The 23,829-nt window shown below is 43.4% G+C and overlaps 1 protein-coding gene across 3 annotated transcripts in view; it reads left to right on the top strand.

Annotated features, from left to right (window-relative positions):
* The window catches only part of RMND1 (required for meiotic nuclear division 1 homolog), a 52,219-nt gene that overhangs the window by 17,310 nt on the left and 11,080 nt on the right, over positions 1–23,829 (top strand). For all 3 annotated transcript variants that reach the window (XR_014174638.1, XM_081944343.1, XM_081944342.1), the window contains 6 exons: positions 3,682–3,757; positions 5,940–5,979; positions 7,638–7,738; positions 9,748–9,854; positions 12,641–12,705; positions 23,182–23,258. Coding sequence is in view for 2 of the 3 variants with exons in the window: in XM_081944343.1 (XP_081800469.1) it covers positions 3,682–3,757; positions 5,940–5,979; positions 7,638–7,738; positions 9,748–9,854; positions 12,641–12,705; positions 23,182–23,258 (466 nt within the window). In the remaining variant the exon portion in view is untranslated. The remainder of the gene's footprint in view (positions 1–3,681; positions 3,758–5,939; positions 5,980–7,637; positions 7,739–9,747; positions 9,855–12,640; positions 12,706–23,181; positions 23,259–23,829) is intronic.

Here is a 23,829-nt window from a genome sequence, read left to right as displayed (position 1 = left end):
AAGGCGCACATCAATCGACGGGGGAACGCGCTCCAGATCCCTGATGAAGGAGGCGGAACTCTTGGGTCGATGGGCGGAGAGGTATCTTCTTTCTCTTCAGGCGGAGCACATCTCGGGCACGAGCAACACCCAGGCGGACTGGCTGAGCAGATCCACAGTCGACCACTCGGAGTGGCGTCTACATCTGCTGCTGTTCCAGCAACTGTCCCAGAGGTTCGGCCTCCCGCTGGTGGACCTGTTCGCCACCGCGGCCAACGCGCATCTTCCACAGTTCTTCACAAGGTTCCACGACCCGAGGGCGGAAGGAGTCAACGCGCTGCACGGCCCGTGGCCGAAAGGTCTGCTTTACGCTTTTCCCCCGCTACCTCTTCTTCCCAGAGTCATCAGGAAGATCCTAGCAGAGGAGGCGGAGGTGCTGCTGGTAGCACCGTACTGGCCCAGGAGAACCTGGTTTGCAGACTTGGTGAGTCTTTCGATCACACCACCGTGGCGGATGCCTCCACAGGACATCTCTCTCAGCCAGGGGGCCCTTCTACATCCAGAGCCCCAGTGGCTGCAGCTGGCCGTCTGGCACTTGAGAGGGATCTCCTAAGCAGAGGCAAGTTATCAGACAAGGTGATTGGCACCATCCAAGCGTCACGACGGCAGTCCACGACGCGCATCTACGACGCCACTTGGAAATCCTTCGCCAGTTGGTGCACTGCTCATGGTACGTCTGCGCCCCTTGCTTCGGTTCCTGTCATCCTGGACTTCCTGCAGGAAGGTTTGGAGAAGGGCCTGGCACCTAACACCCTGAAGCGCCAGGCGGCAGCCCTGTCAACCATCCTCTCAGTTGAGGGCTACAAATCTCTTGGCCGGAATCCGACCATCCGCAGTTTTCTCAGGGGAGCGACCAACCTGAGACCCCCAGTGGTCCACAGATACCCATCTTGGGATCTCAATGTAGTGTTGCGGTCCCTCATCGGGCCCCCGTTTGAGCCACTTAAGACGGCCAGTCTCAGACACCTCACATTCAAGACGGTCTTTCTGGTCGATATCACGTCTGCTCGTCGCATATCGGAACTGGCTGCCTTGTCAGTCAGAGAGGACTTGTGCCTCATTCGTAACGACAGAGTAATCCTGAGGCTGGATCCTTCCTTCATTCCGAAGGTCAATTCCTGGTTTCATCGGGCGTAGGAGGTGGTCCTTCCAGATTTTTGTCCGCATCCTCGGCACCCGAGGGAAAAACGCTGGCACATGCTGGATGTGCGCAGGACTATTCGCAGATACATCAAGCGCACGGCCAGTTTTCGGAAATCCGAATCTCTATTCGTCTCCTTTCAACCAACTTCTCAAGGCAAGAAGGTCTCTTCATCTACCATCGGCGGATGGCTGCGAGCCTGCATTGCGCTTGCCCACGTTTTACAATCCATTCCTGTGCCTCGCAATATCACAGCACATTCGACTAGAAGCGCCGCCACCACAGCTGCCTGGTCTACACAGGCACCGATTGAAGAGATCTGCAAGGCGGCCACCTGGACTTCTCTGTCTCCATTTGTCCGAAATTACAAACTGGACAGTTTTGCATCGGCGGAGGGGGCCTTTGGGAGGCGTGTTCTTCAGGGCATCCATACCAGCGGAGCGACCCTGATGGCTGAGCCTTCCCGCCCTAGTGACAGTTAGCTTGGGCATGTCCCTTCTTTGGACTCTCCAGAGCAGCACCCTGGAAAATGACCATTGTCTTACCTGAAGGGTCCTTTTCAGGGCGCTGCAAGGGAGAGTCCACCCCGCCCTGGGGTCTATTCTCCGCTGGTGTTTGTGAAGTCACAGTGTTGTTTTTTGTTCTGTTATTGTTGTTTGGACTATTTTTGACTTGTTCCATATTAGACTTCCAGTTGAAGTTTCAGCGCGCAACTGTTCCACGTCTTCATTGAATAAATCTGAGGATAGTCAGCACCAGAGGCGTGGCTTAAAGTTTTCAATTCAGTTCTGGGCAGATTGGCTGTGTTTAACCCCTTCTTTGGACTCTCCCTTGCAGCGCCCTGAAAAGGACCCTTCAGGTAAGACAATGGTCATTCTAGGCAGCGGCAGCAATCCCCACCACTTAGAACAGCTGATCGATGGTAGCGAGCAACAGCAGCGGTGACAGGCGTCTGTGGCAAATGATGCCGATGCCCCAACTACCCTCACACACACACCCCGCCCAGCAATATTCACTCTATAAAATGCACAAACATTCTACCCACTTTGGGGTGGGGAAAAGTGTGTCTTATAGTGCGAAAAATACGGTAATTGGTGTAGAAGTACATCTACATAAGTGTTTGTGCATGGTCTGCTTTCAGGACAATTTTCCTTCCCAAATCAGGGCTCTCAAGGAACTAAAAAGCGCATTGAGTTTAAATGAAAACTGTTTTAAGGATATAATGTGGCAGTCATATATTGTAAAGTAATTCTATTAAATGTCATGCATACATTAATACCTTTGGGTTAATGAATAAGCTAGGAAAGGAGCTAATACAGGATGACACAACACTGAAATAATGAAATGAAATAATGACTTACTGCATATAAGTAATATCAGTAATGCATGAAAATCTTTAACTGCAATTTGACAATTCCTAATGATTTTTACTGCAAAGAAAACCACTCCATTACCTTGAACATTCAATTCCAGGTGATAGTCAGTATTACTATGTAATACCTAAAGAGAATCTTGAGTCGCCAAATTTATGAAATCTGGCTCATTCAAATTTTAGACATGGGAAGAGTGAATAGAGCTGATTGGTAAATAATAGGGCTATAAAGAATTGGGCATAAACTATTTCTGCCAGCATTAGTAAAAATTAAAGTTTGATTTTAAAAAATGTGAGAAGTGATAATTTGAATAATAAGTCATTAATTAGCTTTGTGTTATTATATTAATGCTGGAAGATCAATATAAATTAATTCAAATTTATTATAAATGATCATGATGTAGCAATAGCAGTAGCACTTATATACCACTCCATAGTGCTCTATAGCACTCTCTAAGCAGTTTACAGAGTTAGCATTTTGCCTCTAGCAATCCAGGTCCTCATTTTACCAACCTCAGAAGGATGGAAGGCTGAATCAATCTTGAGCTGGTCTGGATCAAAGTCCTGGCTGTGGGCAGATAGCCTGCAATGTTGCATTCTAACCACCCCGGCTGATGTTAAGTTTGTAGCTTAATTTAGAATAAGCGAATTGCAAATGTCTCTGTCTTCACTTCTGTTTTGATAATCTGTTGCTGAGAAACTACTGGAATTGTCAGAGTGCTCTGATAGATATATGCTTGCACTGTATGTGACACACAGCACAATTTTATTCATATTTATAAGTGGTAAACCCTATAGAACCTTACCAGTTAGCAGCTTTTAGCTAATCTTGTCTTGATTCAGAAAGCAAACTGAATTGTCCCATCTTAATATTTCAATGGGATCCCCCACGGAATATGAGGGCCATAAGATAGATAAGGAAAATAAAATATCCTGGAAGAATGCTATTTTTACAAAATAAAAGAAGAAGAAGCATAGACTTATTGATGAAGTAACCAGGAGATCAGTTAGATTTGAAAGAGACATACTTAATAAAAATTATCTTGGGTAATAACATATAGGGTGCACACTAATGTAATTGTTTCTATTTTTTATAATATAATTTCACATAAGATTTTTTGAAAACTAGATGCAGCAAATGTTTTGGTGGTTGGCACAGAAAAGACAGCCAAAGATCATGATTTGGGGATCATATTTTTCTTCAAGTAAGTAAAGACGAATAATGTGGCATATGTGAGCTATTTTTTTCATTTCCACCTAAAGGAAAATTATAGATTTATTTCTTCAGTATCATTCAGAATTTTAGTGATGATTACTTACAATATTTGTAGAACTCCCCAATCAAGCAACCTTAGGGCTTTACAAGAAGGAGAAAAGACCAAGATACAGAAATATTATAAGCAACAAAATATAATCAAATGATTGGCCATAGTTTTACTCTATGAATCAAACATTATTAAATGGAAAGTGTTTTCAGAGCTTTCCAGAACATAAGGAGATTTGGTGCTAAATAGATTTGAAAAGCTTCTATGGTGGCTTTTATTGAGAATACCTGCCTTCTAACCCATACCTCTCCTACCTCAGGTGGAGGTAGGGCTTTCAGCAAACCCACTTTTAGTATTTGGATCAAACAGGCAGAATCTTGTTTGGTAAGTTGGTCCCTGATAAATCTTGATGCCATGTTCTTTAGGGCTTTAAGGGTAATGAGCAATAGCACTTAGACTTATGTACCGCTTCATAGTGCTTTTACAAAGCGGTTTACAGAGTCAGCATATTTCCCCCAACCATCTGGGTCCTCATTTTACTGACCTTGGAAGGATGGAAGACTGAGTCAACCTTGAGCTGTTCAGAATTGAACTCCTGGAGTGAGCAGTGAGTTAGTCTGCAGTCTTCCATGGCTCTTCCAATACTTGCAATTGAGTCAAGAAGCCTACCAATAACTACAAGTGGTCCTCACAGTGATTTCATTTAATGGTTATTTGAAGTTACACTGACACTAAAAAAAAAGTAACTTTTTGCCAGTTTTCACACTTATGATTGCTGCATTTCCATGGTCACATGATCAAATTTGGGCACTTGGCAACTGACATGTGTTTATGACAGTTGCACTGTCCTGGGATCAAGTGATTGCCATTTGTAACCACCTCAGCTGGCTTCTGACAAGAAAATCTGGAAGCCAGATTTGCTTAATGTCTGCATTGTTCACTTAACTACAGTGATTCACTTAACAATTGTGGCAAAAACAATTGTAAAATGGGGCAAAACCCACTTAACCGACTTCCTTGGCAATGGAAATTTTGGTCTCAGTTGTCATAAATTGAGAATTACTTGTAGTGCAGAAACTAAAACAAAAATGAAACAGGTGTCCATAGCCAGAAAAAAAGGTTGCTGTTTCATTTGTGTCATCCTCAGAACTTTCAGTTCTGCTAGGCCAGCGATGGCGAACCTTTTCAGCACCAAGTGCCCAAAACAGAGCATGCATGTGCATGCACAGATGCGTGCGCACTGGTCTTCAAGTTTCCGGCACATGCATTCACACTGGCCAGCTGGTCTTCAGGTTTCTGGTGCGCTCAAAGACCAGCTGGCCGGCGTGCATGCCCACAGAGATGGCTCTGTGTGCCATACATATCACGGTGCTAGGCAGAATTAACTTAAGAACTAAGAAAAAAAACAGCAAAGAAAAATGATAGCTAAGTAAGACAGGTAAAATATGTACATAAAGAAGTGGCTTCTAATCTTGTTTACAGCAGTTATAAATGCATTTATATTTTATTCTCTCTCAATATGGTTATATTGTGGCTTCCTTCTTCCCATATTTTATTCTTTCTAATCATCAAACCCACTAGTCATAATTTCTTTTTTTTTTCTATTTTCAGCAAAAAGTCCATAAGGGGTTTCCAGTCACTAACAAATATGATTATCCTAAACCAAACAAATTAATTTTGCCCTCTGCAAATTCTGTCATCTTCACCAACCTTCACCAACCTTACCTTCATTGTAGGTAATTCAGGGTCTTTTGACTTTGGGCATATAATCTTGCAGATTATCTCATACAAAGTAATCATATAATCTTGCAGATTATCTCATACAAAATAATCTTCTATAACTTCTATAACTTGTATATTTGTCCCAGCAAGAAAGGTCCTTATTTCAGTTGAATATTAATCTTTAAAACTCTTGTCATCACTAAACTTCTTTGCATCTCCCCCTGTTCTAAAGATCCCTAAAACAAATATCATTCAGATACTGTAATAATAGTGTATTGTTTAAACTTTTAAAGGCAAGCAAGAATGAAAGAGAATTGCTTATTTCTAGGAATTGCATGTTTGAAACTTAAAATATAACTCATTAGTCTAACATCAATTTGTGATTTTTTTTTTCTTATAGGGAAGGGTCTGTTGTGTTTTGGAATGTTGAAGAAAAAACAGTAAGTGCAAGGCAGGTTTCTGGAGGTAAACTATTTTGGTGTATGAATGAGGGTAATTAACATATTAATAAATTACTTATAAATTACCTTCTGAAATGGGATAAGGGTTAACTATATTATTTCTGACATAACCTGTTTTTTTAGACTATTAGTTTTATTTTTAGAATGCTGTAGTATGATACAAACATTTTTTAAAATGGCATCTTCTTCCTTGAATACAATGAGAAACAGAAGATATAATTGTACCTGCTGGAAGAGCATCCAGCTATAAGAAATCCATATGGCTTGCTGACATGAAAGAGCTTTACAGCCTTCCAGAGAGTGAAATGAAAGAGCAAATTAACTAATTAATCTGAATACAATCAAATCACAAAAAAATTGATGATTAAAGTGAAATTGTCCTACATTTTTGGAACCTTTATTCTAATTCAGAAGGAAACAGGTGAATAACGAGACCGAGTCTGTTAACTAAAGTAACACTTATTCAGACTTTATGAAATTAACTGTTACATAATTAATCACTAACATTAATATTCTAAGAGCCATTTGAAAAGTCTGAGTTAGCATATTTCTAAACAATATCCTTGTAAAACCATACTAATGGTTTTAGTATGTAAATACTAAGATGACATCTAAAGTGAAAGACATTTTTCTCCTTGCTGATGATTAGTAATTCTGACATACCTGTCTATTTCAATCTGTTTTCTAATGAAAAAGGAGAAATGGGTTTATTAAGAGCAGATTGCATGCTGTCAAAAAAAACTATGACTCAGGGGTCTCACAGTTAGTGTATAATGAAAAAATAAGGATTAATTCAATCAATATGTTGGCACAGAACTTGTAACAGCACATAAAGGAGGAAAGCCTTAGTTATATTCAGCATAACAACAAAGGGAAGAAAAGAAGATCCAGATTCCTCATATTAATCTAATCTCATAGATTAATAGTTCATATTTGATTTGGGATTTTATTTATTGTTACATTTTTGTTATTTACCCCCATCATTTTCTTGTATGTTGAAATGCTATCTCCCCAAAACATTTAGCAAGTGTTATTAACCATTTTTATACTTAACTTTCCAATCTGCTTTAATTTTCTTTAACAAATTCTTATTATTTTTTTCTAAAATAATAAGGCTGCTTTCAGAGTTTTAATACGGTAGTACTAGCAATAGCACTTCGACTTACATACCACTTCATAGTGCTTTACAGTCCTCTCTCAGCATTTTACAGAGTCAGCATATTGACCTCAACCACCTGGGTCCTCATTTTACCGACCTTGGAAGGATGGAAGTTTGAGTCAACCTTGAGTCAGTCAGGACCAAACTCCTGGCAATCAGCATAATTAGCCTTCAATACTACATTCAAACCATTTTGCCACCATGGCTCTTATAACCTGGGTTATAAACAAATAAATATATGAGGGTATTTATGGGCACAAATTTACAACTTCTAGCCAATTCTTCCTTGTAAACACTTCTCTATCTTGTGCAAATACTTGTGAGGAAAACTATAGAATTATTTTGTTTTCCTTATTATTTCTTGTTGACACCATTTTCTTCTTACAAGAGAGTGAGAGCATGTTGGTCAATAGTCTAAATGCATCTAATGCATCTTTGGAACTTCCTAGCAACTTTAATTTACAATCTTGTTTCCCAGATGAAGAATATTTTTCGGAAGCTGGAAAAACATGAGATCCAGCCTTATGAAATTGCATTAGTTCACTGGGAAAATGAAGAGATCAGCTATAGAAGAGGAGAGTAAGTATGTGAATGTCATAAACTCACGGAGTTTTCCAGTTAAGCCACAGGCTAATAAGGGTAGAAATTTTGAGAAATAATTATTTCTGGAACATATATTCAGATACAAGTTGTATCATAGCATCTAGGTATTTCATAAAATTCTTCATAAAAAATATTGGTAATTCCATTGTAAAACAAGAAAGTAGTGATGTTTTGGGGGAGCTATTGCTGACATTCCCTCCACCTCCTCCAGCTGCACATTCCATTGCACAGGTAGTTCTTTCACTCAGTCTGCTCAATGACCTAGGACAGTGGTGGGCAACCTTTTTTTTCAACTGAGCCAAATCTCGCCAAAACCACGATTGAAATTTATTTTGAGAGCCACATTTTTAAAACCGAAAATACATAGGATGGTACACTGTTTTTAGTTTCAATAAACTCTGGCATTTGAAGCACGCAAGTCTTAAAGCTGTCAAGTTACAAGATCCTTGCATCCCTAACCCTTTAGAAAAAAAAAAACCCAGGAGTCTTCAAACCTGACAGCTTGAAGACTTGTGGACTTCAACTCCCAGAATTCTGAGAATTGAAGTCCACCAAGGGCATCAATCATATTAGCCCAGGGATCTTCAAAATTGGCTCTTAAGACTGGTGGACTTCAATTCCCAGAATTCTGAGAAATGAAGTCCACCAGTCTTAAAACAGCCAACTTTGCAGACCCCTGTGTTAGCCCAAAGCCTGGTGCTGGGCCTTGCTCCCCCATTGGTGGAGCCCCAAGAAACGAGGAGAGAGAAAAAGAGACGGAGGCCAAGGAGCTTCCCCCCCCCAGCAAAAATCTAACCGGGGAGCCAGGCAGTAGCAAATTAGCCAATCGTGCGAGGAAAGCGAGATCTGACCGGGTGGGCAGCGAAACTCCAGGGCTCTCTGTTCTAATTCCCCGTGAAAACTGTTGCCTCTGAAGCGTTTGCTCTACTGTTTGAACCTTTAAGCGTCCCTTTCCCTTTTTTCTTTTCAACCCACAATGATTAGGGAGGATCCTGAAGTCGGGCGGGGACGAGAAGCGAGGAGGCAGAAAAAGAAACGGAGGCTAAGGAGCTTCCCCCCGCCCCCTCCCAGCAAAAATCTAACCGTCTCTTTGCTGGGAGGGGGCGGGGGGGGAAGCTCCTTAGCCTCCGTTTCTTTTTCTGCCTCCTCGCTTCTCGTCCCCGCCCGACTTCAGGATCCTCCCTAATCATTGTGGGTCGAAAAGAAAAAAGGGAAAGGGGCGCTTGTTTTGAAGTGCCCGAGAGGAGGGAGGGGAGCGGGCGCTTCAAAACAAGCACCCCTTTCCCTTTTTTCTTTTCGATCCACAATGATTAGGGAGGATAATAATCCGGCACACAGAAGAGCCGCATTAAAATGTGTAAAGAGCCGCTTGTGGCTCGTGAGCCGCGGCTTGCCGACCACTGACCTAGGAGATCGTTTAACATCTGGAATTGGGAATGCCGGATTGCAATTATTGAGCAAAGCAGTTACATGGACATCTCGCTTAATGACTACTTCACTCAATGACTGAGATTCTGATCCCGGTTGTAGTTATAAGTTGAGGACAGTCAGCATATTCCAGTTGTTAAAAGACTGGCCCTTACTATGCTTCCACAAACTATCAGTGTTCTGCTTGAGCATCATCAAGCCAATGCACTCAACTATATATAAAATATTACCACTTTTATGTGGATTGAATATGCACTGTTGAAGTTTTAAGTGAAAAAAGATAAAATGAAAGAAACAGAAATTATACAATAAAAGAAATAGAAATTCACATGTGGAATAAGACCTATGTTAGGTCACGTACTCCTAAATTTTATTTTATATTTTGTATTCTTATGAACAGACTGAAGGATACCTATTCATGTTTTATTACACAGTCCTACCAGTTCTTTTAATACTCACTTGATTCACTATTAGATCAATGGCAATGCTGGCTGGGGCTGATGAAGAAGCAACAAGTTGCTTGAACCTAATGTAATCCATTCATATCTTTTTCGTAGAGGGCAGTCAAAACTTCATAGAGGAGAAATCTTGATAAATTCAGAATTAGAAATGGATGATTTCATTTTAGAGAAGTTTGCTTTTTCCAATGCCCTCTGCCTTTCTGGTAAGCTGTCTATCGTATAATTTCATTTAATGATCTGTATTATTATTTGAAATCTGGGAGGAAATGGAGTTCATGAATGCATTTATAATGTATAAGGCACTCAAACATACTCTGCATGAAACATCTAATTACAACTATTTTGATCAGTCTCACAGCACTTTCTCTTGCTTATTGACTGAAAAAGAGGGAGGGAGGGAAGGAAGGAAGGAAGGAAGGAAGGAAGGAAGGAAGGAACCAACCAACCAACCAACCAACCAACCAGACAACCTGTGCCCTGTTGAGTCACTGTTTCAAAGATATTTTCTTACCTAAACGGGGAAAACGAATGACCAAGAGTGGGCCAAAAAACAGTGGGAGCAGGAGGGACTTCCAATTTCCTGCTGGCTTCCCCATTGTGTTTCCTTGTGTAAATTTGGCAGGGAACATCAGAAATCTCCATTCCTTTCCTTTCCCTCTTCCCCTTTCCCCCTCCAATAGGCAGGTAAGAGGCTGTTGCTGGGTGGGAGTGGGAGCAAGGGATTCTGAGACTAACTGGCAAACTGTCACAAAATATAGATCACATAACTGCAATAGCAGCCAATAACACTGAAGCAGCCACAACTTTTCCAAACTTATTTCCTCAAGGAATCATGATGCCAGATTTTGGGCACCTGCTGTAGGTTAGCTCATTTGAGGGACCTTGGTTCAAAATTAGTTACTCTATGAACAGTGTTTTGCAAAGTTCAAAGTTGTGACAACAAAAGTTTTAATATCAAAAGTATTATTTTTGAAAGGGCGACTGGGCTTTTCAAAAAATAAAAACACTTTTGATACAACTGGATGACAGAGAATCTTGATAGACAAAAATTTTATAGTACATAGATTATGCCATTGCAAATAATTTATGCTTTACTGCAGACTTGTGACCCTTAATAGTACTTTTGAGAGCCATTTTTATGAAGAGAATAAAGCATCAGACTAGTACTGTTAATTCTAGTCCTGCTTTAGGCACAAAGGCAGTTGAGTGACCTTGGGAATAGTCACTTTCTCTCAGCCCTAGGAAGGAGGCAATGTCAAACCACTTCTGAGAAACAGAAGAAACTGTGTATTATCTTTAGTAAACTGCATAAAATTTAAGCATTCTTACTTTGTAGAAAACAATATGAAAGTAATGTTTCTCTTTGGGCTGAAAGAGACATGAAATGGAAGGTTTATGATTGAATCTTGGGAATAGAGTACTTTGATTTGAATAGGGGCAGCAGAAAATTTATCTTTACTTTTTTTAGTAGGAAAGCTATTATCAATCAGAATAGAGCTAGAAGGAACCTTGGAGGTGTTCTAATCCAACCCATGCTCAAGCAGGAGACCCTATATCAGTGGCTAACCTTTTTTGGTTCCCGTGTGAAAAGCGTGGGGGAGGGTAGGGGGATTGGGTGTGCCACATCCATAACACTATCCCCCCCCATGTGCACATGCGACCAGCACCCCACCCCCGCTTTTGGCACTTTTTTTCTCACTCCCCAGGCTCCAGAGGCTTTCTAGGAGCCTGGGGAGGGCGAAAACAGCCCCCCCCCCCCAAGGCTTCAGGAGCTTCCCTGAAGCCTCCGGAGGGCAAAAAACGGACCTACAGGGAACTTGGAAGTTCAGGAATGGTGACTTCTGGTTTGTCCATAGGGCCGATTTTCGACGTACAGAGCCTTCAAGAGGGTTCCCTGAAGGCTCCAGAGGGCGAAAAACAGCCCTACGGACAAACCAGAAGTCACCATTCCTTAGCCTTCCAGGTTCCCTGTAGGTCCATTTTTTTCCCTCCCAAGGCTTCCCTGAAGGCTCCAGAGAGTGAAAAACAGCCCTATGGCAAACCAGAAGTCTGTTCCCGAACTTCCAGTTTGCTCAATGGGCCAGTTTTTTGCGCTCCAGAGGCTTCAAGGAAGTCTCAGGAGGGCGAAAAACGGCCTCAAAAGAAGGCTGAAATCAGCTGGCGTGCTGGAGCTGACAAGGCAATGCCTTGCGTGCCCTAACAAATGGCTATGTGTGCCACCCATTGCACATGTGCCATAGGTTTGCCATCACGGCCCTGTATCATTTCAGACAGGTGGCTTTCCAGTCTTTTCTTAAAAACCTCCAGTGATGAAGCAGCTACAACTTTTGAAGACAAGATGTTCCACTGGTTAATTGTCCTCACTGTTAGAAACTTTCTCTTTAATTCCAGGTTGCTTCTCTCCTTGATTAGTTTCCATCCATTGTTTTTTGTCTTGCCTTCTGGTGCTTTGAGGAAAAAGTTGACCCCCTCTTCTTTGCGGCAGCCCCTCAAATATTGGATTACTGCTATTATGTCATCTTAGTCATACTTTTCTCTAAACTAGCCATACCCAATTTCTGCAACCATTCTTCATATGTTTTTGTCTCCAGGCCTTTAACCACCATAGTTGTTACTTAGAGCAGAGAAAGAATTGGTAGGTTCATATAAAATGGTAAAAAAAGATTCATACAAAACATTATGCCAGGATTTTAAAAAAATACTTGAAAAAATAATTTTGACTTGATTTGCAAATTATACTGTATCGTGCAAGGTGGGCTTTTTATATTACACTGTCAAAAAGAACATACCAGGTTAACAGAGAACAAATTCCTGTCCCTCAATTAAAATCAGAAACTTGTACCTACTTTAAAGTCTAAAAGAAATAATCAGCATATCAACATTACTGGTCAAGAATTGGACAATACAAATTTAAATGTTTTATTTTGTGATAAAACTTGGAAATGTAGCTCATGTGAATAATATATTTTTATGCTTTTCTCTAATGTAGTAAAACTGGCCATTTGGGAAGCAGCACTGGATAATTTTGTAGAATCTATTCAATCAATACCTGAGGTACTTACTATTTTTTTCATTCTTCCATAAAATTTGAGAATTTTTAACACAATAGGTGAATGAATTTTGGATTGTTGTATTTACCATCTTTTCTTGGGCACAAGAAATGAATTGAATTTGTTTGCCAGATCAAAATTTCAGTGAAACACTGTATTAAATTCGAATAATTAGATATGAAACACTTCCACGTTACGTCAATGACTTTACAAAATGCTTAATTAAACTCATGTGTCTAAGGGGAAACCCTGTTGTTTTAATTATACCTATTTTATGTTTCGTATGGGAAGCTATTTGTTTGAATGTAGATTGACATGTTTATTATGAATGCTCCTGTCAACAAGTTTCAATATGTAGGATGCCAAGAAGAAAAAAACCTGCATGCAAATTTGAAATACAAAAAATTAACTTCTCAGAGTTAAACTTAAAATAGTTTTTTACTCACTTTAAAAATGATAGAATATGCTAAAGTTGATCCTTTTGTTAGAAAATGGATATCTGTAACAGAGTTAAATATAGGAGTAGAAAGAGGAATAGGTCATCAATAAAAAGTATAGACTGCTCAGAACTCAAAAAAAGGTGGCAGGAAAGCTAAAATTCAATGGTTGGCATATTATACTAAGAAAAGAAGAAAGTTATTTAGATATGTTTAAAGTAAAAGAAAAAAAGAATCAGTGTAGCAGTTGTATGTTGAAGATGGCAAAATGATGTGTTCCCCAGGTAGTAGTGAAGAACAAAACATAAAGAATTAAAAGTTGGGTCTTATAAAAACATGATAAGAGAATTACTTTGCATAAATCCCGGGGATTTGTCATTTTTGGTTCTGCATGGGCTGGTTCGCATCAGACAGAACCAGTGCACAATCTGGAAATCCTCCCAGACTCACAACTCCTGCTTGATTTAGACCAGTGGTAGTCAACCTGGTCCCTACCGCCTAGTGGGCATTCCAGCTTTCATGGTGGGCGGTAGGGGTTTTGTCCGATACTGAAGCACTTTCCTTTGTTTAAATTTAATTGACTTTTAAAATAATTTTCATAGCATTATTTAAAAACATTTTCATTAGGTTTTCATAAAATTCCCGGTGACAATTTTAATTTCTGAAAATATACTATTTGAATCATCCCGCATAAGTTTAATTCACGTTACGTACATGAAACTAAATGGCACTATAGTTTAACCGCAAACAAAAGAGCCTCATCCCAGAATAGCTCGCGCATCTCCCCCCACACCACCCAGCTGTAACAGACAAGCAGAGCTGGTAGCCAGCGCCCCCCCAAACCTAATCCACGATGCGCGGGGGGAATGCGCAGACGATGAAACACGGTGCAGGCTCTTTTGTTTGCGGTCGCACTGGTCAGTACGCAGTTAGATTTGTCAGAGTAAGTACGTGCCTACAGCTTCAAACAAAATATTGTGAAATATTGTGAGCCCATGTCTCAAAAAAAGAAATACGCTAAGAAATCTGAAGATGGGTTTCATAGAATCTGTTGTAAATAAACAACATCCAATGTGTTTATTGTGTCATAAAACATTATCCAATGAGGCAATGAAGCCAAGTCAATTGCAAGAACATCTTTCTACAAAGCATCCAAATGATAAGGACAAGCCCATTGAATATTTTCAGGAAATATATAAAAAAAATTCAAAACCGTTCAACAATTGTTGCATCATTTAAGAAACAACATGCAGCGAACAAAGATGGATTAATTGCCGCTTATTGCATTTCACAATTAATTGCAAAAAGTGGTAAACGCTATAATATTGAAGAAACTGTAATAATACCCCCTATAAAAGAATTTATCTCAACAGTAATGCATCAGGATATACCTGAAATTTTAAAAACGTTGCCCCTAAGCCAGGGGTGTCCAAACTTGGGAACTTTAAGACTTGTGGACTTCAACTCCCAGAATTCCCCAGCCAGTGCTGGCTGGGGAATTCTGGGAGTTGAAGTCCACAAGTCTTAAAGTTCCCAAGTTTGGACACCCCTGCCCTAAGCGATAGCACAGTAAAGCGGCAAATTGAAGAAATGGCAGTTAATGTTGAAAAAAAACATTATAAGTATTCTCCAAAACTCTTCATTTTCCATGCAATTGGACAAGTCTACCATTGCAGATAATAATGCTTTATTGATGGCATATGTACGTTATTTTGATGAAAACAATACAGTATGAGAAGAAATGCTATTTGCAATAAATCTCATTACAGATACAAGAGGATTATCTAGATTTAATACTGTGAAATCATACTTTACAAAAAATAATATTCCTTTGAATAATATTGTTGCATGTGCTACTGATGGAGCACCATCAATGGTAGGTCGCTATTGTAGATTTGTTGCTTATTTGAAGGAAGAAGTGCCAAATGTTTTATGTATTCATTGTGTGGTGCACAGACAACATCTTGTAGGAAAACATCTAGGTACAAATCTCCATCATTAACTATAATAATTCGAGCCATAAACAAGATCAAATCCAATGCAAAAAATGACAGAATGTTTCGACAGCTTTGCCAGGACAATAATGAAGATTTTATTATGTTACTTTTGCACACAGAAATTCGGTGGCTCTCAAAGGGTACATCTTTGGCTCGTTTTGTAGCATTATATGATAGTGTCATACAATTTTTTGAAAGTAATGAGACCAATTTGTGTCAACAGTTAAAAACAGTAACAAATTATGCCTTTTATTTGGCAGATATTTTCAAGAGATTTAATGATGTCAATTTGCAGCTTCAAGGAGCTAATAAAACTCCTATAGTTTGCCAAAGTATTGTGTCATTATTTATTGACAAACTTGAACTACTTTGTTATAATCTACCGTGTTTCCCGGAAAATACAACATGTCCCGAAACTAAACCCTTGCCACATTTTTCGCGTGGGCAAAAATATAAGCCCACCCGTGAAAATAAACCCCACCTCCGGCCAGGCAGAGCACCGCTCACTGACCTAGCGTTATTCCGAAAGCGCCAAGTCCAGGAGCCGGGGGGGGAGCGCTCACTTTGCTTGCCGCCTTCGGGATACCGCTAGGTATAGGGAGGAGGGAGGAGGAGCTTCCGGGGCGAATGGCGGCTGTCGTGTAAGCTCCGCAGAATTGCGGAGGGGCCTCCCAGCTGGGAGAGGTGCTGCCGACCCTCAATATCATTCTGAGGGTCGGGCTTTGTCGGTGACCACCCCCCGGCTCTGCCTGGCTATGATGGGTCGGGCAGGGCACTTGGGTGGTCGGCTGGCCGGCAGGAAACCGGGAACGCTGAGGACGCCGAGCTCAGAGTGAATGTGAGAGCGCCGAACGCCGTTTGCCTTTCGCTGAGCGCTCGGCGGAGAGCGGAGAGCGGAGAGCGGAACGGAGAAGCGAGAGGCGAGCGGAGGTGTGTGGTGGGGTGTTCGTCTGGCTGGTGGGAGCGCCAGACGCTGAGCAGAGCGCTGGGCGCTGAGCGGAGAGACAAATGGCGAAAGGCGAGAGGCGTGGAGAGGTGGAGAGACGTGCGGAGTCACGATGATGGTGGCTGGCGTGTTGGTGTGTTGGCGTGCTGGCCGGGCGCTGGTCGGAAAGCCGGAAGACCGCTTCGTTGTGTGGATGGAGTTGAGGAGAGGAGAAGAGAGGAGAGCTAAACGAAGCGGCTGGTGGAGGGGGAGCGGAGTGAACCACATCAGAGCAAAGACAACTGGAATGGAAAGCTTGAAATCTAAGGTTGTGGAATTTAACATGTTTAACATCTAACATGTCTAACATCTAACAATAGCCCCTGCGAAGATGAGCAGCAGGGGTCCCAAGAAGGCAGGTGTCCATCTTTTCCTGGGCCTGGTCATGGAGGAGAGACACCAGGGGGATAGGTGGACAGTTGCTGAAGGTGTGACTTTTTCCTTCCTGCCTTTATCGAGTACTGATTCTCTTGCCACAGCTTCAAACCTCATTAATCTATTTCACCACCGACTAGCCCACTAACTTACCCTTTCCACCTAGGGTTAGGACAATATCTACGACAAACCAGGATACATCTTAGCATCTGTAACTAACTAACTTTGCCCCTATGATTTTTTCTATATGATCTTTATGTACACGAGGTCGGATTTGCTGCAGCTGCGGGAGTCCCCTCTCTCGCAGGTCTGGCCTCCAGCCCTCTCGAGGGCCCACCTTGAGGACGGGTTCATTAACCCAGAGAGGTGGAGGAAGCGCACGTTAAGGGGTTTTTTAATTAAATGTTTTTTAAAAGTTGTAAGGGGTTATAAGGATGGGGGGGGGAGGGGTTGTAGGGATGGGGGGGGGGAACTGGTTAGGAGGGATGGAAGAGCCAGGCACTTAGGTGTGGTCGAAAGAGGAGGGGGCGGAGTGGGGGAGGAGAGGGAAGATAGCATTCCTATGCAGGGCACCTTAATACCAACGGTCGTAGGGAGGGGCAGGTGCGAGGACAGTTTAAGAGCACGTAGTCGGTTGGGAGACCGGGGTTTTTGGTCATTCCCGGTCGTTTGTACCAATCCCTGCATACTAGGTGGTCAGGATCTACAGACCCAAGGCCTGAGACTGCTGTTATGCAATGCGAGGTCCGTTGTTAATAAGGCCCCCCTCATCCACGATCTAATTTTGGAGGGGGACCCGGACCTCGCCGGAATAACCGAGACCTGGTTGGGCCACGAGGGAGGTCTACCCCTTGTGGAAATGTGCCCTCCAGGTTATCGAGCATTTCACCAGCCTCGGGCCCAGGGAAGGGGCGGTGGGGTAGCAGTGATTATCCGGGAAGACTTAGAGCCGAGAGAGTTCACTGTGCCGCAGACATCCGGGTGTGAGTCCCTCGTCGTGAGATGGGGCCCAGGGAGGCAGTTGGGCCTGCTGATAGTATACCTGGCTCCTCGCTATACTTCAGCGGCCCTGCCCGAGCTCCTTGAGCTGATCTCATCGGTGGCGGTTGAGACCCCCAAACTTTTAGTGATGGGGGATTTTAATCTGCCGTCGATGGGAGAAGCGTCTGAGGGGGTTCGGGAGTTCATGGCTTCCATGACAGCCATGGACCTGACCCAGTTAATTCAGGGCCCTACTCACGAGGGAGGCCACACCCTGGACCTTGTTTTTGTCTCTGGCCAGTGGACGAGTGATCTGGGAATAGGGGATCTAGACACTATTCCCCTGTCATGGTCGGATCACTCACTTCTCCGGCTGGACTTCCCTGGTGCTACCCCCCGCCGCGAGGAGGCGGAACTGGAAGGTATTAGATGGTTCCGCCCCAAGCGCCTGATGGAACCGGATAGGTTCCAGACGGAACTTGGGCCACCTCCTGTGGACCTGACCCGCCCCCGAGTAGAAGACCTGGTAGTCGCATGGAATAATGCGGCTACCGGGGCCCTAGACCGGGTGGCGCCTTTGCGGCCTCTCCTGCGGCGAAGAACCACCCTGGCACCTTGGTTTACCGAGGAGCTAAGGGTGATGAAACGCCACAAGAGACGCCTAGAGAGTCGTTGGAGATCCTCCCGCTCCGAATTTGACCGAGCACAGGCACGAGCATATTTGAAGACGTACCTTGTGGCACTAAGAGCGGCCAAACGTCAACATTGCGCTGCTCTTATTGCGTCTGCAGATAACCGCCCTGCCGCCCTGTTTCGGGTGACCCGTTCCCTCTTGTTTGAGAGACCACGGGAAGCCCCTTTACAGGGTAGAGCAGAGGAGTTTGGGAATTATCTACAGGACAAAGTCGCTCAAATCCGGATGGGATGGACCCCTTTCAGTGGTTCAGTAGAGACGCCCGTTGCGAGTCTTGAGGGACCGCTTTGGGAGGAGTTTGACTCGGTTGCCATCGAGGATTTGGACAGGTTGCGTGGACGTCTGCGACCCACCACATGTTTATTGGACCCGTGTCCCTCCTGGCTTGTACTGGCATCCTGGGAGGTCACGCGTGACTGGCTCCTGGGCCTGGTGAACGCCTCGCTGGGTGAGGGGTCTCTACCGGCCGCCTTGAAAGAGGCGGTGGTGAGGCCCCTGCTCAAGAAGCCTTCCCTGGACCCAACGGACCTAGTCAATTATCGTCCAGTCTCCAACCTTCCTTTTTTAGCGAAGGTTGTAGAGAGTGTGGTAGCACAGCAGTTCCCACGTCACCTGGAGGAAAATGATTATCTAGACCCGCGCCAGTCCGGCTTCCGACCCGGGCACAGCACGGAGACGGCCTTGGTCGCATTGGTTGATGATCTCTGGAGGGCCAGAGATAGGGGTTGTTCCTCTATCCTGGTCCTATTAGATCTCTCGGCGGCGTTCGATACCATCGACCATGGTATCCTGTTGCACCGGCTAGAGGGGCTGGGAGTCAGAGGCACCGTTTTACGGTGGTTTGGCTCCTACCTCTCTGGTCGGACGCAACGTGTGTTGACAGGGGAGCAGAGTTCGACCCGGAGGCCACTCACATGTGGAGTGCCACAGGGATCGGTGCTCTCGCCTCTCCTGTTCAACACATATATGAAACCGCTGGGCGAGATCATCCGTGGTTTTGGAGTGGGATATCATCTGTATGCTGATGATACTCAGCTATACATTTCCACTCCGAACCACCCCAATGAGGCCGTCGAAATGATGTCCCGGTGTCTGGAGGCCGTACGGGTCTGGATGGATGGCAACCGACTAAAACTCAACCCTTCCAAGACGGAGTGGCTGTGGCTTCCGGCCTCCCGGTTCAACCAGGTGTTTCCATCTCTGGCCATCGGGGGCGTCCAACTAGCCCCCATGGAACAGGTGCGCAATTTGGGCGTCCTCCTGGATACCCGGCTGTCCATGGATAACCATGTAACAGCCGTGGCAAGGGGGGCGTTCCATCAGGTTCGCCTGATGCGCCAATTGCGCCCCTTATTGGACCGGGATGCCCTACGCACAGTCACCCATGCGCTAGTGACGTCTCGCCTGGATTACTGCAATGCTCTCTACATGGGGCTTCCCTTGAGATGCACTCGGAGACTACAATTGGTCCAGAACGCGGCCGCGCGGGTGATTATGGGGAGGACTAGATACTCCCCTGTAACACCTCTCCTGCGCGAGCTGCACTGGCTGCCTGTGGTCTACCGAGTGCGTTTCAAGGTTTTGATTATGATCTTTAAAGCGCTCCATGGCACAGGGCCTAGTTATATGCAGGATCGCATCCTGCCCCACACATCCCTACGACCAATTCGCTCACACAGAGAGGGACTTCTCCGGGTGCCGTCCGCCAAACAGTGCCGGGGGGCGACACCCAGGAGCAGAGCCTTCTCTGTGATGGGCCCAGCCCTATGGAATGACCTCCCCCGTGACATCAGGATGATTTCCGATCTCCGCTCCTTCCGTGTACAGCTGAAGACCCACCTCTTTCAATTATCCGGCCTGGCTCAATCGCAATCGTAATTTTCCCATTCCTCCAAACTGTTTTTTAAATTGTTCTTAAATATTAATTTTATTGGGTTTTTTACAATTGGGGTATTTTAAAGCAGATTTTTAACTGTCTATTGATGTAATTTGCTTCCTCCTCCGTGTATGTACGTGTATGTATGTGTGTTGTGTGTGTATGTACGTTTGATGTTGTTATATATGTTTCATGTTATATGCTCCATTGTACGCCGCCCCGAGTCCTACTTGGAAAGGGAGCGGCTAATAAATCTAAATTTATTATTATTAATTTATTAGGTTGGGGAGTGCTGTTCTGCCTGGCCGAAGGGGAGAGTTGCCAGGCGGCTGCTCCCTTGTGAACTGGCTCCCGAAGAGCCGGGCACAGCCTCAGGGGCGAAACAGCCATGAGGTAACCATGCCCACGAGCAGCCGCCCGGTAAATCCCCTCTCCAGCCGGGAAGAGCGCCATTCACTGACCTAGGGGGTAATCCCTAAGGTGCCAAGCCATGTGGCGCTCTGCCCGCCCCCCAGCTCCTGCGGCTTGGCACATTCGGGATACCCCCTAGGTCAGTGCATGGAGCTCTGCCCAGCTGGAGAAGGGGGTTGCGCGAGCGCCTGTTCCGCCCGCAGCCTCACCAAGCCCTTGCGCAGCTCTCCCAGGCCACCGCCGCTGGCTGTTGCTGCCCGCCGCCGCCCCGATCCGCTCCGCGCAACTCCAAAACTCGGGGCTGAGTCTTTCAGCATCGGCCGCTCTAGGAGTGCTCTCTATGGTGGGCCGGCTGCTGGAAGACTCTGTCCGGCATCCGGCCCACCATAGAGAGCACTCCTAGAGCGGCCGATGCTGAAAGACTCGGCCCCGAGTTTTGGAGTTGCGCGGAGCGGGGCGGCGGCGGGCAGCAACAGCCAGCGGCGGTGGCCTGGGAGAGCTGCGCAAGGGCTTGGTGAGGCTGCGGGCGGAACAGGCGCTCGCGCAACCCCCTTCTCCAGCCGGGCAGAGCTCCATGCACTGACCTAGGGGGTATCCCGAATGTGCCAAGCCGCAGGAGCTGGGGGGCGGGCAGAGCGCCACATGGCTTGGCACCTTAGGGATTACCCCCTAGGTCAGTGAATGGCGCTCTTCCCGGCTGGAGAGGGGATTTGCCGGGCGGCTGCTCGTGGGCATGGTTACCTCATGGCTGCTTTGCCCCTGAGGCTGTGCCCGGCTCTTCGGGAGCCAGTTCACAAGGGAGCAGCCGCCCGGCAGCCCCAAAACAATAAGCCCTCCCTGATAATAAGCCCAAGGGCATATTTCGTGGGGCAAAAGAAAATAAGCCCTGTCGTATTTTCGGGGAAACACGGTATTGAAAAGAGAATTTCATCAGTTTCCTGAATTATCATCTATAAAAGATGATGTAACTCCAGAGGATATTGACAGATTCAGTAGCCACCTCCACGAACTTAAATTGGACATGGAAAAACGATTTAAAGATATTTTGAAATTGAAGATGTATGAAAAATCCTTTTCCTGCAAATATTGAAGAGGCTGATACAACTTACCAAGAAGAATTGTTAGAAATTAGATATGATGAAGAAAGTAAACATAAATTCGATAGTGATGGATATGTAAACCTATGGCAAAATAAAAAAATGCCTGTCTTATATCCAAATATGTGGTAAATGATATTCAGTTTATTGATGCCTTTCCCTACCTTGTATCTTGTAGAATCAGACTTTAGTGCTGTTAATAATATTATGACCAAAGAAAGAAACCACCTGAATATTTCCGAAAGAGGAGACCTTCGTTTGTTCCTTACAAAAATTGAGCCAGATATCCAGTATTTAGTTTCGCAGCATCAGCCTCAGGAATCTCATTAATAATTTAATTAATTAAATATAATTTCATCAGACTTCATGCTTCTATGTATGCAAAATATTAATAAATAGATAGATTTAACTACAGTAAGTTGTTTTATAAAGATTTATTCTGCCAAACTTAGCGAAAGTCCGACATAAAGTATTTGATAAGTAATTATTATTATATGCTTTAACTTGCTGTAACTCTGCTTTATAAATTTTATAAAGTAAAGTTACTTCCCTACTTTATAAATCACCATTACTGTGGAACCGGTTACTACTAACAGATACAAAAGTGGGTGGTTGGTATAAAAAGGTTGACTACCCCTGATTTAGACCAGTGTGTTTTGGAAAATATTCTTTTTTCCAGGGCGCTTCTAATAATGTTGTGTGCTCTGTAATATTTCTTTTGGGAGGAAAGTGTTACAACAGTCTCGAAGAGCACCAGAGATTTTCCATTTATGATAAAATGCGTTCAATATTTATCCACCTGGACAATTCTCCCTTGGTTGGTTGGCTAATTAGCCATGATGATCAAGGATCAAGAGAACAATACTTCCTTGTGGTCTACATTCTCAGGCTGAAAAGGATTCCATTAAACTGGAGAAGACAAGGAATTTGGACCTGGAACAATTTGTTTACAGTAGTGTGAAGTATTCTGTTCTTAAGGTGCCATTCAAATCTATCACAGCAGGATTCTAAGTGCATTTATTAGGATAGTGTCAACCCTTTAGGGCAGGCAGGATCAAGAAACAGGCACAGCAATGATTATTATAGATAGGATGACTGAATCTTGTAAACCTGTCAAAAGTTTTTCTCTGCCCCATTTTACCTGACACAAAATCAAAGCAAGCTTATTTGGAAAAGTCCCCCTCAGCAGTTGACTCACTCTGTCCCCCATTTCCAAGCCAGATTTACATTTCTTCAAAATAGATACTACTATGGATTTTGTGTTACTATAAAAGCTTGTTGCATACAGTATCTACTTGAGGATTCATCCTCTTTGTTTCCTGGAAACTCTTGTAGAATGCTGAGATATTCATCAGATAACATAAGTCTTTGTGAATTTTAATCTCTGTCCTGTAGGATAGATCTTAATTTAAACCTAAATTTTGTCAGGAAGTTCTCCAGCCATAACAATAGGGTTATCACAAACTGTCTATGGCAAGACTGCCTATCCCACCTCCCAAAGTTAATATGAAAATCAGAATAGATCTTTATTGTCATTAGGATTGTTTCTGCCAGTTCAAGTAAAGAGTGCAATTGGATGGACAATATAGTACATCTAAAAAAACATCAATATTCTCTCTTCTTACAGATGCTTAAATTAAGAAAGAAACTGAAACTGTCTCATGCTGATGTTATGCAGAAAATTGGTGAACTGTTTGCCTTGAGGTATCTGAATGGAAAAACAAGCAAAAAGATTGCATTTTAGAGTCCGTTTAAAAGCAATCTTTAACAAAAAAAATACCATAGTATCCACACATATGTATATAGTATACTGCCATGTATAATCCGCTTTTTAAATGTGTGATATTTTTAAAGTGATACAATTATATTTCTCTCTTCTGCATCTAGACTATTGTCGTCTGTCCTTTAACAGAACTAAGTAATGTTTAACAGAATCCAGAGCTTGCTTACATAAATTTAACACCAATAAGGATCTTGTTATTTTCCTGTTAAAACGTGGTTTATTTGTCAGGTCCTTACTTTTGATTATGTGCCACTACATAGTATTAACTAGTAGCACAAAGATAAACCTTCTTCAAACTAATCCCATTGTATATTGGTGTTTTTTTTTTAATACCAGTAGTTGCTTCTGTATTTTCTTCAACTCCTGATAACCTAAGTTTGTAGTAATACACATATCAGAATAAATAAAAGGTGATAACATGTTGTATATAAAGCTTTAGTCAGGTTCTAAAAGAATAGAATGTTTATTTGGAGATTGAAAACTTAACTATAA

This window comes from Natrix helvetica, assembly GCF_964273705.1.
Source record: "Natrix helvetica genome assembly, chromosome: 2".
NCBI classification, from domain to species: Eukaryota; Metazoa; Chordata; class Lepidosauria; order Squamata; family Natricidae; genus Natrix; species Natrix helvetica.
This window is presented reverse-complemented; position numbering and strand designations above follow the sequence as displayed.